This window comes from Lithobates pipiens, unplaced genomic scaffold, assembly GCF_037356315.1.
Source record: "Lithobates pipiens isolate NorthernLeopardFrog02 unplaced genomic scaffold, aLitPip1_a1.2 Scaffold_57, whole genome shotgun sequence".
Taxonomy (NCBI): Eukaryota; Metazoa; Chordata; class Amphibia; order Anura; family Ranidae; genus Lithobates; species Lithobates pipiens.
The window spans coordinates 3,880,933-3,898,731 of record NW_027507879.1 but is presented as its reverse complement, the minus strand read 5'-3'; the positions used below and the strand labels follow the sequence as shown (position 1 = coordinate 3,898,731).

Below are 17,799 nucleotides of genomic sequence, written 5' to 3'. Positions count from 1 at the left end.
CCACAAAACGCAGCTATTGCCGCGTATTGCTGGCGGTTTTAACCCTTTCGCGGTCGAAATGCGCCACAAATCCGCCGCAAATCTGACAGTAAAACGTCGCTAAAAATAACAGCGTTTTACCGCCGACGCAAAGGGCGGTGTGGTGTGAAAGGGGTCTTAGAGACCAAAAAAAATAAATCAAAAAGGAAAAAGGTCTGAAATGTTTGACGAATGAACAAAAAATCTACAGGTTAACGTATTTCTCAACCAGCAAAAATCATTACGTGTAAAATACGTATGTGAGTTAGAACTAAGCATCATTTTCCATAACCCCCCAAAAAAAAAAAAAAAAAAAAACGAATGTGAAATCGACACGTAGTATAGCATTCAAACAATTCATTGGTCGCAACTTGGTACCTACATGGTGGTTTAGTTGTTCGGTCTGACGAACAATTTATCGTTTTTAATGTGCTTGATTAAAGGATTTTTCTACTAATGTATGGCCAATATTAGGCTCCTTGCACAGGAATGCCGAGTTTTGAGGCATCCAGACTTTGGTTATCCTGATCTAAAGGCAGTCTACTGTTTTTAACCTCTTGCACGCGCACATTCACGCCGGCGGAATGGCACAGGCAGGCAAAGCAATATATATATTGATCCTGCCCCCTAGCAAGCTCCGTAACCCTGCCTGCCAGACCCACGGACTCGAACGGGGGGCGGGGGGGGGTGTGCCTTTGTAAACAAGGCATTTCCCTGTTCTGCCTTGTGACACAACACTGATTGTCTGCTCCCTCTCTAAGCCACGCCCCCTAACAGTTAGAATCAATTCGCTAGGACACACTTAACACCTCTTCTGCCCCCTGGTGTTTAACCCCTTCACTGCCAGTGTCATTTACACAGTAATCAATGCATTTTTTAGCATCGATCGTTGTATAAATTGCAATGGTCCCAAAATAGTATCAAAAATGTCGGATGTGTCTGCCATAATGTCGCACTTACGATAAAAATCGCAGATCGCCACCATAACTAGTAAAAAAAAAAAACAATAATAAATAAAAAATGTTTTGATTATATATATATATATATAATCAAAACATTTTATATATATATATATATATATATATATAAAAAATATATAAAATGCCATAAAACTACCCCCTTGTTTTGTAGACGCTATAACTTTTGCGCAAACCAATCAATATACGCTTATTGCATTTTTTTTTACCAAAAATATGTAGAAGAATATGTATAAATATGTAGAAGAATATGTATAAACTGAGCAAAAAAAAAAAAAAAAAAAATGTATTTTGCAAAAAGTAAAAAATATAGCTTTTTTCTCAAAATTGGCGCTCTTTTTTTATTTATAGCGCAAAAAATAAAAACCGCAGGAGGTGATCAAATACCACCAAAAGAAAGCTCTATTTGTGGGGGGAAAAAAAGGACATCGATTTTTGGTTTGGGTACAGCGTCGCACGACCGCGCAATTGTCAGTTAAAGCGATGCAGTGCCGAATCACAAAAAATAGCCTGGTCAGGAAGAGGTCAAATCCTTCCGGGGTTGAAGTGGGTTAATGGGCCTGTACATACAGGCATGTAAACTTGTAAAAAAATTTTTTTTACAAAAGTAGATTTACTTTTATAGTGGCGCATGCGCTGTAAACGCCTGGCTGAAGGTCCGGCGGACGCTGCCGGGAAGAAGACTCCCGTGCACATGCTCATTATGCCTTTGCCTTACAGGGTTTTTTTTTTTTCTTCATTAATTTTTTTTTTTTTTTTTTTTTACATGTGCGGGTATACAACCGATTTATTTGAACAAGTTGAATTTAGAAGCTGATTGGCTACCATGCACATTTTGCATCAGATTCTGCACTCTCCAGTTTTAGTAAATCGACCCCATTGTCATTTTTTTTTCACACAATAGGCCCTCATAAGAATATCCTAACTTACTTTCTTTTGGCACAAATGGCACAATGGCACTTTTCGTCTTGACCGGTAATGGATGATAACGGCATTTACCAGGCGGGGCCCTCCTGTGGAGACAAACATAGTCATTAAAGTCTGAAATAATAAAAAAGGAAGCCGTTTGTAAAGAGCGGTGTTCTGAGTGACTGGATACGAGAGCCATTTAAGTAATGCCTGTTCATAATTACAGAACATGAACAAATGATATGCAATTTCCATGCCCCATCTAAGAACTGGGCTCCCTGAGTGCAATAGCAAAAAAGAGATTTGTGAAGTTGAGTGTGACCCAACACATCTGCTGGAGATTTCAGAGCCAGAATCCGATCTGCACATCATCAGAATGAACATTAGAACATGCACAGTGTGACAGGCTGGCTTCATTTGGACGTTGCAGCTTACAAATAATGTGCTGCAACTGTTACATAGTTAGTAAGGTTGAATAAAGACACCAGTCCATCCAGTTCAACCTGAGTGAGTGTCTACAATCGTCTCTATCCCTGTGCATTGCACACTCACATCAGTCCCTACCCTCAAGAATCCAAGGTCCCCATTCATATACTAGGGCCAATTTTAGACAGAAGCCAATTAACCTACCTGCATGTCTTTGGAGTGTGGGAGGAAACCGGAGTACCCGGAGAAAACCCACACAGGCACAGGGAGAACATGCAAACTCCAGGCAGGTAGTGTCGTGGTAGGGATTTGAACCAGTGACCCTTTTTTACTGCTAGGCGAGAGTGCTAACCACTACACTGCTGTTAAAACTATCCTAAAGCCATTTTTTTTTTATGTTTTGGATAGGGCCAGGGATGATGAGGTTTTCATTGCTAAAAAGAAAGACAGCCGACAGCACTGTTAAAATCCGATGCAAGTGTCCATTTATAGTTCCCGGCAGGCATCAATCTCACCAAGACCTCCTTTGCCACGTTTCACCCAAAATCGGGTGGAATTGTAAAGTCTCTACGATTTAGACCCATCTTGGGTGAAATGCATCAAAGATCAATATATGCATTGGATTTTTAGAGAGTGGCGCCGGCTCTCTTCATTTTACAATTATTGGTAGTTTGGGAATTGGGATGAGCCCCTGCTGTTTTTAATTTATTTTTGGCATGGGCCAGCTGAGCGGGGTGACCAGACGTGGTGATAAGCTAACCCATGGGAAGCTGTCATATCATAGCAGGCAACCGATTTTCCACCCTGCAGCCTAAGGTGCCCACGTGTCCCGGATTGTCCCTTAATGCATATTTGTGTCCCTGGTCCCGGGCACCTTCATTCCGGGACAGTACAGTGTCCTGGAATGAAAAAAAAAAAAAAAAACATACTGCCAGTCCGCCACCCTGATAAACATTGCCGAAGCAGCTGAACGAACTGATTGCTAGGGCCGCCGTGCCTCACGTCTACCAACCAGTGACGTCGGCTGAGCGAGGCTTATCCAGAGCTGCCCTGCACTGAGCAGTGCGCCTCCGAGTCCACCCACCTCCTCTCCGCCTCCAGCCGCAGCAGCAGAGGGAGAGAGCAGCTGAGCGTCTTCTGTATCTCCCCCTCCTGACTCTAGTCCATTCTGCTGGTAAGAGTGCTGTGAACAAGGCTCATGGCCGAAACTAGTCTGCTCCTGACTGTACTCACTGTGAAGGCTTGAAAATAAATACGCTTGATGGTATGGAGTTGCTGGCTGCTTTTATTCGATGACCATTCTGCTGGTAAGCCAGATCCCTGGGCCGACTGCTCCCACTGCCTGCAGTTCATTTCCAGGCCAACAGCCCTCCTCCTGAGCCTCCTCCCGCCCACGAGGGCCACGACCCGAGCCGCCAGCCAAACTTCCAGGTTTGTACACTACTCACTCACTAATACTATTCTATGAGAACATGCGTGCTTGCAATGAATCATGTATTGTTTTAACAATGTTCCTTCTAGAATCTGATACTGTATGTTCGTAACAATAACATTTCCTTTTTTTTGACATATGTATTTCTGTGTGGCAGAAAGTCCGGCTATCTATTCCAAATAGGGTGATCACCTTGGTTTTAGACCCCTTTCACACTGTGCAGCCCCGTGCGTCAGCGGTAAAGCAGCGCTTTACCCTCGTTTTAGCGGCGCTATTCGGCTGCTAGTGGGACGGTTTTAACCCCCTGCTAGAGGCCGAAAAGGGGTTAATAGCAGCGCTGCCCCATTGATTTCAAAAGGGAGTAGCGGTGAGTTCACCACTCCTTCACCGCTCCAAAAGAAGCTGCTGGCAGGACTTTTTCTGACGCCCTGCCAGCGCACCGCTCCAGTGTGAAAGCCCTCAGACTTTCACACTGGAGTGAATGGAGACGCTTTTTCAGGAAGCTTTACAGGCGCGATTTTTAGCACTTTAGCATCTGAAAAACACCTCCAGTGTGAAAGGGGTCTTACATGGAAAGAAAACTCTTCAAGGTACAATTCTTCAGTGTGATGAGATGTCTGAGATAAAGCATCTTATCCCACTGAATGACTGTACCTTGAAGAGAAGCTTGCCTACATACTATTACATAATAGCAAGGATTACAAAAATTGTTGTGTTGTGTGTGTGTGTGTGCGCGTGTGTATATATATAAGAGCCCTTTCACACTGGAGCAGTGCGGGCGCCGGCGGTAACACGGCAATATTTTTATCGCTGTTGTTTTAGCAGCGCTATTAGGCCAATAGCGGGCAGTTTTAACCCCCGGTATCAGCCGAAAAAGGGTCAAAACGACCCGCGGTTCCCATTCAGATCAATGGGCAGGAGCGGTTTAAGAGCAGTGTATACACCCGCTCCTTCACCACTCCAAAGATGTGTCTTGCAGGATCGGTTACCACTGTTTGCTTTTTTTTTCCCCTCCACAAAATTGGCAAAAAAAAAAAACAACATTGAAAAAAACTTTTTTTGGGCAGGCATGGGTGCGGGGGTGTGTCCCTGAATGGCATATTGGAAATGTGGTCACCCTACTGCAGCCGCATGTAACAAAGGGATGGGGAATCTTGTGACATTATTGACCTAATATGGCCACATGGCCGTCTCTGGACAATGTAATTGACTGAATACGTCCAGGTGACCATATTAGGTCATTGATATCACCAGCATTCCCGCCCCTTTGTTATGCTGGGCTGTAGGAGGGCGACAGCTTCCCATGGCTTAGGACATCACCACCTGTAAATTACCCAGTAATCCTATCCAGATCTGTATCCTTGGCATCTCTTCCATTATTACGGTGACAATGTTCACCCGATGATTCAGTTATTAAAGTGGCATTGTCACCATCACATTTGTTGTGTCTGCAAGAACAATAGTGCTATAGGCTTGTCTATCAGGCTGTAGCCCAGCCCTTTTAAGTCTGCCCACCTCTATCACCACCCATCTTCTCCAATATGAATATGAGTAATGCCTTGAACACGGTCAGACATTCCCACCACAAAATCCGGTCGTTCTGAATTAGGTGACGTTCGTTGCATACAACGGGACGTAGAGGCTAGTAACCAATTGCTTTGGTCTCATAATTTAATCTGAGCATGCGCTGCACTTTGTCCGTCGGAGTTCTCTACAAAACGATCAGAAAAAGTCTGATCTGATTTTTTTTGCCGGAAAATTTTCGATCCTGTCCGATAGACCCCACACATGATCAGATTTTCCATTGGAATTTCCGACCGTGTGCACAGGGCATTAGGAATGCTGAAAAACATTGCTCCTTTTGAGTAAGGGGTGATATTGTCAAGCCAAATGTCCTACAGACCCACTTTGAAAGCAATTGGAGATGGCCATGTCTTGGCAATTGAGCTTCAAAGTCGTTCCAAGGCCAGAAGGTTTTTTACCTGAATGCATTCTATGCAACATTCTGGATGCTGCTTCCCCCCCCCAGCCCCTCTTATACTTACCCGAGTCCCATCTTAATCCAGTGATGTGCATGAGTGCAGCATCTCTCCCTGGTTTCTCTCTCCTCAATAGCTCAAATTGCAGCAGGAGCCATTGGCTCCTGCTGCTGTTAATCACAGCCAGTGAGCCAAAGAGGAGAGAACGGGGGGGGTGCAATGTCTATTCACAGGAGCGTGGCTCGGGAGTGGGCCTGCTCAAGTACCCCCATAGCAACAAGCTAAAACAATTTCACAGAGCAGGTAAGTATAACATGTTTGCTAGTTTTTTTTTGTAAAATGAACACCTTTAGAATCACTTTAATACAAGCAATGTGCTTGTAATTTTGATATCTCATTGAATTGGGCTGAAAATATCTGTCACTTTTTTTTTATATTATCTAGCATGAGTATCCTTATCTATGCATGTTGGCTTTTTAAACTGAATCTATTGCCATGTATCTCAAATCTAGTACTGGTACAGGGGAGGGGGTCTTGCATACACAGAAAGATAACTTGTATTATATGTTGCTTATTTTTACCTTGAGGTGTCAACGATCTTGTACAAAACACCAGTGGGAGAAGTAGCACTTGGTATACCAGTGGACATGAAGTACAGCTCTCCTTTGAATAAAACCAAAAAATTAGCATGGTTAGATAGTAATAACTATGGTATCTACAAATAATTTAGTGTTCACTGATTTCTGCTACATGTATTTTATCAGACCCTAGAGCAGTGTTTCTCAATCAGGGTACCGATTGAGTAACACTCTGAGGGTTGCCCTGGAGTGCCGTGAGCAGGGGACCCAGCATGCCTGGGGGGGGTCTCATGTAGATATGTTGGTGGGGACCTCTGATATGAAGAAGTGACCCCTGATATGATAGGAGGACCTCTGATGTGATAGGAGGACCTCTGACCAGTTTGGGGATCTCATCAAATGGCCGCAGAAGTCTGCATGCATCGCGCATGAGCAGCCACTGGCGCGGTGAAAAAAAAACCAAGCTCCCCAGAACCTGTTCTGCCGCAGAGTTCGTACAGGTAGACGTTATCTGCTGGAGCAGCCTATCAAGCATATAGAAGGTTGAGTTCCATCGCGTCGGGCAATCGCAAATAAGACGTCTGACCGGCAGATTGTGTCGCCGCTGAATGTCAGCAAGGCGAGCCATGGCCGTGTAAGATCTTCTGAAATGGGCCGAGATTTTCCTTGCCTGCCACAAGATGTCCTGGACCCCAGGATATTTGACAACGAATCGCTGCACGACCAAGTTTAAGACGTGTGCCATGCATGGCACGTGCGTAATTTTGCCCTGTTTCAATGCGCTAAGCATATTAGCACCGTTATCACACACCACTTTACCAACTGTCAAATTGAGCGGTGTTAGCCACTGATCTGCCTGTGAACGCAAAGCTGAAAGGGGTGCCGGGCCAGTGTGGCTCTTGGCTTCCAGGCACAACAGACGAAGCACGGCATGGCAACGTCTCACCTGGCATATCGAATAGGTTCTGGGGAGCTTGGGTGGCGCAGCGGAAGAGACGCTAGCAGCGGAAAAGGAGGAGTCAGCTGAGGAGGAGAGGGAGGAGGATGGAGTAGGAGGAGGAGAAGAAGAGCCAGGCCTGCATGCAATCCGTGGCGGTAAAAATCTACACGGGTGCCACGGGTTATATGCTTGTCGGCCGTCAGAAGGTTCACCCAGTGGGCAGTAAAAGTGATATACCTTCCCCGCCCGTGTTTGCTAGACCATGTGTCTGTGGTCAGATGTATCTTGGCACCGACACTGTGTGCCAGAGATACATTCACTTGCCGCTGAACATGGCCATATAGCTCTGGGATGCCCTTCTCTGAGAAATACTTCCTTCCTGGGACCTTCCATTGTGGTGTTCCAATGGCCACAAATTTTCGAAAGGCCTCCGAGTCCACCAGTTTATATGGCAGTAGTTGGTGGGCTATCAGTTCTGACAAGTCAACCATTGGGCAAGAGGGTTATCCGGCGTCATCATTTTTTTACGCTCAAACATTTGGCCCACGGAAGCCTGCCTTTTTGCAGAAAAACGTGAGGATGGCGTGATGGAATGTGGAGTGGAGGACAATTGTGAGGAGAGAGGAGAAGTAGAAGACGAGGCTGGACAGTGAGAGCCTGGAGTGTGGCTTTGTGGGTTCCATTGTTCCCACTGGGCTCGGTGATGGCAGCTCATGTGCCTTCTTAAGGCGGTCGTCCCTAGGTGAGTGTTGGGCTTACCGCGTCTTATGCGTTGACTGCAAAGATTGCAGATGGCAACACTATTGTCAGCAGCAGACACGTTAAAAAAAGCCCACACTGCGGAGCCATGTGCCGGTGTCCTGGGATTGCCAGATGTGACTGTACATGGTTGATGCCTTGCTCCTGTATTGCAGAAAGACCTCTGATGTGAGAGGAGGACCTCTGATGTAATGGGTGTGGGGGGCACTGAGGTGAGGGAGGGACCTCTGATGTCATGGGGGGGGGGGTTCGGGTGTGAATGGTGGTCCTCTGATGTGAAGGGGGGGGGATCTCTGATGTGGTGAGGGGACCTCTAATATAATGAAGAGGGACTCTGCTATAAGGGGTACCTCTATTTTGATGGGGGGACCTCTGATGTGAATGGGGGGGCTTTTGATGTGCAGTTAATTTTATCAAGGCAGTTGTGTGCATCGTCCCAGGCTCAGGTTTCTTATCGGTAAGTAACATTTACTTTTCCAAAATTTTTGACTTAGGTGCCTTGAGATTTTGCATAGCTTTTGCACTATTTGCACAAGCATGTGTCTGTCTTCCTGGGAGTTTTGGGTGTCCATGTCCACCTTTGTGTGTTCCATTGCCCCCTGTTACATGCTCTATAATCAATTAAAATCCAACGGAAGAGGGACAAAGCAGGTCTGCCGACTAGGAAATCAACACGGGGATCTCATCAACAAAATTGGTCAGCACATACCAAAAATTCAATGTACCACCATTACTAAAATATCTCATAAGCTTCAACATTTTAATGTAATTTTAAAAGTAGTTTTTAACAATTTTAAATTTGCTTGACCCTTGACAGGGTCAATTTAATTTCAATCACGATATTAAAACAACACTACATGTGTATCTAATGTATTTACACCTTCTGTAGACATCTAAAAGGCTTTGCCAGAGAAGTCAAATTTACTAGCAAGGTCAAAGACACATTGCAAGTGAAGAAATATGTAAACTGAAACGAATAAGTAAGCATATAAAAATCTTGATTTTTTTTGAGTTTTTGGCAGCAAACTTTTAGGTTGGAAACAGGTTCTCTTTAAGACTTATATGAGATGTTAGTGATCAAGTTATATATATATATATATATATATATATATATATAAAGCTGAAGTTTAATACCATTATATTGGTATATTTTGCCTTCCCTGGATCCCCCCGCATTTAGGATGAGCTTGGGTTTGGCTCCAGGTTCGGTCCAAACACATGTTCAGCCTAACCCAGGCAGCTGTTTGTACCAGGGCAATGAGCTGCAGGCCAGGATTCACCACCCAGGGTTAAACCCCTGTCAACAAAAAAAAAGTGAATGGCGAAATCACAGCACACAAAAAAATACAGAAAAAAAGTACAGAAGGGCCAAACCCCTAAAGCGGAATGTCCTCTAACCTCGAACCTCCTGGGGCGCAAGGCGCCTGACAAAGGCAAGGTACGCCATGGTCTACCAAGGCCGAAGCCAGGTGAACAACCCTCCTCAGAGACCAGCCAAAGCTTATTCACCAAGTACTCTGAAAGAGAGACCCCTCTGGATGGGGAGAGACAAACGACTTGAAGGCCACAGAACCTCCCCCCCGACATCACGACAGGACCCTGATAACCTGCACTCTTCTGTGCAATGCACAAACAACAAACAACAACCAAAAAAATAATATACATGCAGTGAAGTGTTCATATATAAATAAGTGCTATGCAAAAAGAGCCATGTGAATACACGGCTAGTATGAGAAATGGCCCCATTTAGCCATGAGGCCTGCTAGAAGGCAGAGTGCAAGGAAAGCAAAACAGTCCCATGACCTAGTGCTAGTGAAAAAACACAATGGGGGGGATTTACTAACATTGGAGCCTGCAAAATCTGGTGTAGCTCTGCATAGAAACAAACCAACTTTCAGGTTTTGTTATTAAAGCTTAAAGCGTTTGTTAACCCCCCCCAAAAAATGGATCCTGCTCCTTTAAAGCACGTTATATGACACAGTGCTTGTCCTGTGTCATTTGGCCCCAGGTAACACCTAAAAAACCTGGTTGATACTGACAGTTTCTCCCCACCCATCTGTAAACAGACCACTGTGTATGATGGCTGCTGAACCCTGACATTGTGGTCAGTTTACCTGCCTCTGTCATCAGCAGTCTGCTCCCCTCTCTGCCTGTGTGCGAGCCGCCCCCCCCCCCCCCCCCCCCATGCTGCTCTCATAACACTATCCTGTATGAACCATTAGCACTGCTTCCCATTGCAGTGTCCGCCTCTATGAATGATTTATAAATATAAATGCTGTAAATACCTAATTTAAGAGCCAAGATTGCGATCACATGACCAGCCAGCTCTCTCCTCCTCCTCCTCCTCCTCTCCTCCCCCCAGACTGACATCAGCAGAGCAATCTCGGCCAGCCCACTGTATCTCTCAGTGAAGAAAAGGAGAAAGCTGCCTGGTCACGTGATCACAATCTTGGCTGTGAAATGAGGTATTTGTAGCATTTATTTTTTTAAATCACACACAGAGGGGGATACTACAATAGGAAACCGTGCTGATAGCGCATACAGGTTAGAGTGGCTTAACAACCACTTCAGCCCCGGCGTATAGTCATATGACGCCCGCAGATGGGATCTCCCATCCTGGGTTGGCGTCATATGACGTCCTCTGATTCCCGGCCATCTAGGGGGTGCACACCCGCAGCATTGCTCAGGACCCAGTGCTTGTGCCCGGGAACACAGCCGGACCGTGGATCTGTGTATCTCAACACACAGATCCACATCCTGTCAGTGGAGAGGAGACCGATGCTGTGTTCCCAGTACAGAGGAACACCGATCGGTCACCTCCCTTTGTAAGACCCCTCCCCCCACCGTTGGAATCACTCCCATAGGGAACATATTAACCTCTGCAGCGCCCCCTGGTGTTACCCCCTTCCCTGCCAGTCACATTTACACACAATAATCAGTGCAATTTTATAGCACCGATCGCTGTGTAATTGTGAATGGTCCCAAAAATGTGTCAAAAGTGTCCGATGTGTCTGCCATAATGTCGCAGTCACGGAAAAAAATAAAAATAAAAATATCGCAGATCGTCGCCATTACTAGTAAAAAAAATAAAAAATATGGCATAAATCTATCCCCTATTTTGTAGATGCTATAACTTTTACACAAACCAATCAATAATCGCTAATTGTGATTTTTTTTTTACCATTTCTTTTTGTGATTTTTTTTTTACCAAAAATATGTAGAAGAATACGTATCGGCCTAAACTTTTTTTTTTTTAATGGGATATTTATTATAGCACAAGTAAAAAATATTGTGTTTTTGTGTTATTATTGTCGCTCTTTTTTTGTTTATAGCGCAAAAAAAAAAAACGCAGAGGTGATCAAATACCACCAAAATAAAGCTCTATTTGTGGGAAAAAAGTACGTAAATTTTGTTTGGGTACAACGTTGCACGACCGCGCAATTGTGAGTTAAAGCGACACAGTACAAAATCGCAAAAAGTGTGTAAAATCCTCGGGGCTGAAGTGGTTAATTGAACAGGCTGAAGTTAGAAGGTGATTGGCTACCATGCACAGTTGCAGGGCCGGTGCTACCACTAGGCAAACTAGGCAGCCGCCTAGCGCGCATTGCTACCTAGGGGCGCCCGGCTGCTGGTTTCCCTCCGCGTTTGCATGCTATGCAGGCTGAAGCATGTAACTAACTCAGTCTGACCGGTAGTGCAATTAGAGGTGCAGCACAGCACTGGAGCTGGCGCTAGATTAAGCAGAACCAATGCTTCCTGTATAGCGGCCCCTTCTGTTACATGGGCAGGGCAAAGGGGTGGAGTCAGGGGTGGAGCCAATGGGGGCAGCAAAATGAGGTTTCGCCTAGGGCAGTGATGGCGAACCTTGGCACCCCAGATGTTTTGGAACTACATTTCCCATGATGCTCAACTACACTGCAGAATGCACGAGCATCATGGGAAATGTAGTTCCAAAACATCTGGGGTGCCAAGGTTCGCCACCACTGGCCTAGGGTGTCAAAAATCCTTGCACCAGCCCTGCACAGTTGCACCAGATTCTGAGTGCTCCAGTTTTAGTAAATCCCCCCCATTGAGTGTACCTCTTCCCATAGTGTTCATTTTCTGGCACCCCTGGGACAAATCACTAGGAGCTTCTCCCAGTCTCAGGCCAGAACAATGCAGTCCCATTCCTAGAAGGAGTGACACTATGAACTATGGAGTTCAGCATGCCATACTACATCAAAATTGTAAATGGGGAAACTGTCGGAGCAATGGAAATGTGTCATGTGTCTGTGATGTCATCACTCGAGCTGCAAAGCGTGTCGTTACTATTTTAAATTCATAATGTATTTATCAAGTCCCCAAATGCAGACATTTCGCCGCACATGTCAAGTGGTAACTTTTAATAGGCTTTTTTTGGGGGGGGGGGGGGGGACCAGAGGCTGAGAGGAAGCTGGATGGAGTGGAACACAATCATTCACCATGGAATGATCCGTCACTCACTGTCCTGATCTGTGTAATCCCATCAGTAGCGGTAGAAGGGCCACGAACCTGCGCTTAGCTACTACCGCATTATCCGCAGCTACAAAATGATCACAGTATAAAAAATTCCAAACGTGTTTATACATCGGGCGTGCAAAATGAATTTCTTATCTCCCAAACATGAAACATTAGGGGATGACATCAATATTGAATATCATGTAATATTATCTGTGCAGGGAAGTGTAATAAGGATTATGGTAATGTGTTATTCTGCTTCTGTTGATAACAAACAGAATATTAATATTTCCTGTGGCTTGAGATGACGCCTTTAATAGTCAATAAGTGGAATATGCATCACCGAAATATTTTTTTTTCATTACCCCTGAAGAGCACCTGTCATTCTGTAGAACACTAAAACAATTTCTGCAAATAAGCAGGCAGTTCACATAATCACTTACTGTTGCCAGGTGTCTCGCATAAGGCCACACCATGCACTTGAATGAGCGGCTGCCCTATGCACGTTTCCTGCGTGACAAGCTTCATGAGATTTTTGAAGGCACAGTTTGCTATGCTATGCCACGAAAGGATAATGACACCTAAAACGCGTGTTAGTGCATAAGGGTGGGGGTGGATGTCAAATAACTATAGCCCTACATTAGGTACCATCCCAAAGAGTATAGATCAAGAGTAAAAATAGGATGAGGTGGGACGAGTATGAGTATTTTTGTGCTATTTCAAGGCCCTGACGAAGCGTGGGCCCCACCACGAAATGCGTAGGCCACACCTCTTTGATTAATCGTACTAGGATTAGCACGTCCTGGACCCAAGTAACAGTAACTGTATCTGTCATATGCTTTTAAATATATGAAAAATAACGTTTAAATACGTTTCTTTTAAATCGGTGGTATATACTCTTGTTTAGACCCTATAAAAAAGGTACACACAAAGTACCACCCAGTCCTATTTTTACTCTTGATCTAAACGCATGTTACATGTTGTGCAGCAATAGCTACGCGATTTGGAATCTCAGGTAGAAGCTGCCCATAGACAGTAGACCAAGTGAGAAAAATTAGCTGCACACCAACATCCGTCCAACGGGTTTATTGAAAGACTACCACCAGGACTAAAACAGACCCCTTGGTCCAACGTTTTAGTCCTGGTGGCAATCTTTCAATAAACCAGTTGGACGGATGTTGGCTACAGATTGTCTTATTGTGTTTTAAAGCCCAACTTTAGGCAAAAAAAACAAGTTTTCCCATGCAGCGGGGCAGAGATATACTTACCTAATCCAAATGGTCCCTGTGGTTCCTGCCATCCTGCAGTCTATCGGTCCTGTGCGATGGACTGTTTCTGACTTCATCACGCCCATAGGCCTGCTCTGGACGTGAGGACCTCAGGAACAGTCCACCGCTGGATCATGGGGAGCACCGTTTGCCAGTGGAGTGGAGGGTTGGGTGAGTATTCAGTCTTCTCCTTTCCACTGGACAACTGAACTGTACAGTTGACCTGTATGAATGAATGAGTGACTTGCATAGTGCTACCTATGCAAACTGAATCGCCTCAGGGTGCTTTCTTGCCACCAGAATCCATCTGTGGCTTTTTGCATGGTCCTTACCCCGTAAGGCCCTGACACGCTTACAAACACATACAACATTGACATACACATATTAAGGCCATTTTTTTTAGACAAGGTCTAATTAACCTACCAGCATGTCTTTGGAGTGTGGGAGGAAACCAGAGTACCCGAAGGAAACCCACGCAGGCAAAGGGAGAACATGCAAACTCCAGGCAGATGGTGGTGTGGTTGGGATTTGAACCAACAACCCTATTGCTGCTAGGTGAAAATGCTAACCACTATACCACTGTGCTGCCACCTGTACAGTGCAGGCACAGCCCCACTGCATGGGAAAACATTTTTCTTTGGATTTGGGCTTTAATTATTATCGAAAATATAGAATTTGAGTCCTAAAATGAACTTTGGCGCTCTTAGTTGGTTTGACATGGATCTTTGAAGAGATGGCTAGAGACTGTGGATGTGCCACAGGTGTGGTTGGAGTCTGGAGACCTGAGCCTGACAGAGACAGTGAGAAACTGGGAACATGCCACATGAGACTGTTTGAGATCACTGCCTTTACAGCCTATTTGAAAACCAGTGTTGGGGGTCCGTGGGCCACAAAACTAGTAACATCCCTTGGACCCAAGGTTGGACACCGGGGCTTTCCAGCAATACCAGTGTTGGGGTATGTGGTCCACACAAAAAGTGCTATCCCTTGGACCCCAGGGCTTTCCAGCAATACCAGTGTTGGGGCCTGTGGGCCACACAAGTGCTATCCCTTGGAATCCAAGGTTGGACACCAGGGCTTTCCAGCAATACCAGTGTTGGGGCCTGTGGGCCACACAAATGCCATCCCTTGGACCTCAGGTTGGACACCAGGGTTTTCCAACAATACCAGTGTTGGGGTCCGTGGGCCACAAAACAAGTAACATCTCTTGGACCCCAGGTTGAACACCGGGGCTTTCCAGCAATACCAGTGTTGAGGTATGTGGTCCACACAACAAGTGCTATCCCTTGGACCCCAGGGCTTTCCAGCAATACCAGTGTTGGGGCCTGTGGGCCACACAAGTGCTATCCCTTGGAACCCAGGTTGGACACCAGGGCTTTCCAGCAATACCAGTGTTGGGGCCTGTGGGAAACACAAGTGCTATTCCTTGGAACCCAGGTTGGATACCAGGGCTTTCCAGCAATACCAGTGTTGGGGCCTGTGGGACACACAAGTGCCATCCCTTGGACCTCAGGTTGGACACCAGGGTTTTCCAACAATACCAGTGTTGGGGTCCGTGGGCTACAAAACAAGTAACATCCCTTGGACCCCAGGTTGAACACAGGGGCTTTCCAGCAGTGTTGGGGTATGTGGTCCACACAGCAAGTGCTATCCCTTGGACCCCAGGGCTTTCCAGCAATACCAGTGTTGGGGCCTGTGGGCCACACAAGTGCTATCCCTTGGAACCCAGGTTGGACACCAGGGCTTTCCAGCAATACCAGTGTTGGGGCCTATGGGCCACACAAGTGCCATCCCTTGGACCTCAGGTTGGACACCAGGGTTTTCCAACAATACCAGTGTTGGGGTCTGTGGGCCACACAACAAGTGCAATCCCTTGGACCCCAGGATGGACACCATGGCTTTCCAGCAATACCAGTGTTGGGGGGTCGGTGGGCCACACAACAAGTGGCCCTTGGACCCCAGGTTGGGCACCAGGGCTTTCCAGAAATACAGACTAAACCCTGTCTTCAAAGTAAATACTTATATTTATTATGTTATCTGGTAGAGAGCACTACAGTTTTCTGCAATTACCTGCTTCATCCTCTCCAAAAGAGATAATGTACTGGTAATAATTATTAATGAGTCTGGGAAACATGCAGGTCTGTCCCATGCCCATGCAGATCTCGTTGTACTGCCATTGTCCTGTATTCTGCTCCTCTTTCAGAGCCATCAGACGTCTGTCCAAAAAAACAAAAAAAAAACAGTAAGAAGGGATTATGTTTCTAGAACAGATCATCTCTGTGTGTCTGAACAATACAGACTGTTCCTTCCATGATGAACACAATGCCGATTCCCTGAACTCATTAAATTATCAGTTGACGGGAAGAAAACATTATCTTGTTTTCATAGATGTTCATTAAAGCAAAACTCCAGGCACATATAAAAACACAAATTAATAGAGCTCCGTATAAATGAAATAAACATATCAGGATTACACTCACACAGATTGGAAATGAGGCCAACTGATGCCCATGCTTGCCAATGCATCAAAACCAAAGAGTCTGAAAGGGCAGACTGAGCCCTGTATTGCTTGTGCCACACAAAGACTCGCTTCACACCTATGTGTGTTTCACGACAGAGTCATTAAATATCCTACAGTGCCTTGAAAAAGTATTCATACCCCTTGAAATGTTCCACATTTTTAACCAAAAACGTAAATGTATTTTATCGGGATTTTATGTGATAGACCAACACAAAATGGCACATAATTGTGAAGTGGAAGGAAAATGATAAATGGTTTTCAACATTTTTTACAAATAAATATGTGAAAAGTGTGGTGTGCATTTATATTCAGCCCCCTATACTCTGAAAACCCTAACTAAAATCTAGTAGAACTGATCGCCTTCATAAGTCACCCAATTAGGAAATAGAGTCCACCTGTGTGTAATTTAATCTCAGTATAATAACAGCTGTTCTGTGAAGTCCTCAGAGGTTTGTTAGAGAACCTTAGTGAACAAACAGTATCGTGAAGGCCAAGGAACACACCAGACAGGTCAGGGATAAAGTTGTGGAGAAGTATAAAGCAGGGTTAGGTTATAAAAAAATATCCCAAGCTTTGAACATCTCACAGAGCTCTGTTCAATCCATCATCCGAAAATTGAGAGTATGGCACAACTGCAAGCCTACCAAGACATGGCCCTCCACCTAAACTGACCGGCCGGGCATGGAGAGCATTCATCAGAGAAGAGCCAAGAGGCCCATGGTAACTCAGGAGGAGCTGCAGAGATCCACAGCTCAGGTGGGAGAATCTGTCCACAGGACAAATATTAGTTGTCTCTCCACAAATCTGCACTTTATGGAAGAGTGACAAGAAGAAAGACATTGGTGAAAGAAAGTCATAAGAAGTCCTGTTTGCAATTTGTGAGAAGCCATGTGGGGGAGACAGCAAACATGTGGAAGAAGGTGCTCTGGTCAGATGAGACCAAAATTTAACATTTTGGCCTAAAAGCAAAACTATGTGTGGAGGAAAACTAACACACCATCCCCACCATGAAACATAGTGGTAGTGGTAGCATCGTGTTGTGGGTATACTTTTCTTCAGCAGGGACAGGGAAGCTGGTCAGAGTTGATGGGAAGATGGATGGAGCCAAATACAGGGCAAGCTTAGAAGAAAACCTGTTAGAGTCTGCAAAAGACTTGAGACTGGGGCGGAGGTTCACCTTCCAGCAGGACAACGGCCCGAAACATACAGCCAGAGCTACAATGGAATGGTTTTGATCAAAGCATATTCATGTGTTAGAATGGATCAGTCAAAGTCCAGACCTAAATCCAATTGAGAATCTGTGGCAAGACTTGAAAATTGCTGTTCACAGACGCTCTCCATCCAATCTGACAGAACTTGAGCTATTTTGCAAAGAAGAATTGTCAAAAATGTCCCTCTCTAGATGTGCAAAGCTGGTAGAGACATCCCCAAAAAGACGTTGGTGGTTCTTCAAAGTATTGACCCAGGGGGGCTGAATACAAATGCACACCACACTTTTCACATATTTATTTGTAAA

The 17,799-nt window shown here is 45.2% G+C and overlaps 1 protein-coding gene across 1 annotated transcript in view; it reads right to left on the bottom strand.

Annotated features, from left to right (window-relative positions):
* Positions 1 to 17,799, bottom strand: part of HHIPL1 (HHIP like 1) — a 56,917-nt gene that overhangs the window by 19,406 nt on the left and 19,712 nt on the right. Inside the window, exons 5-7 of the mRNA XM_077467610.1 lie at positions 15,833 to 15,978; positions 6,323 to 6,404; positions 1,926 to 2,008 (exon numbers count right to left, since the gene is read on the bottom strand). Of these exons, the coding sequence (XP_077323736.1) occupies positions 1,926 to 2,008; positions 6,323 to 6,404; positions 15,833 to 15,978 (311 nt within the window). The remainder of the gene's footprint in view (positions 1 to 1,925; positions 2,009 to 6,322; positions 6,405 to 15,832; positions 15,979 to 17,799) is intronic.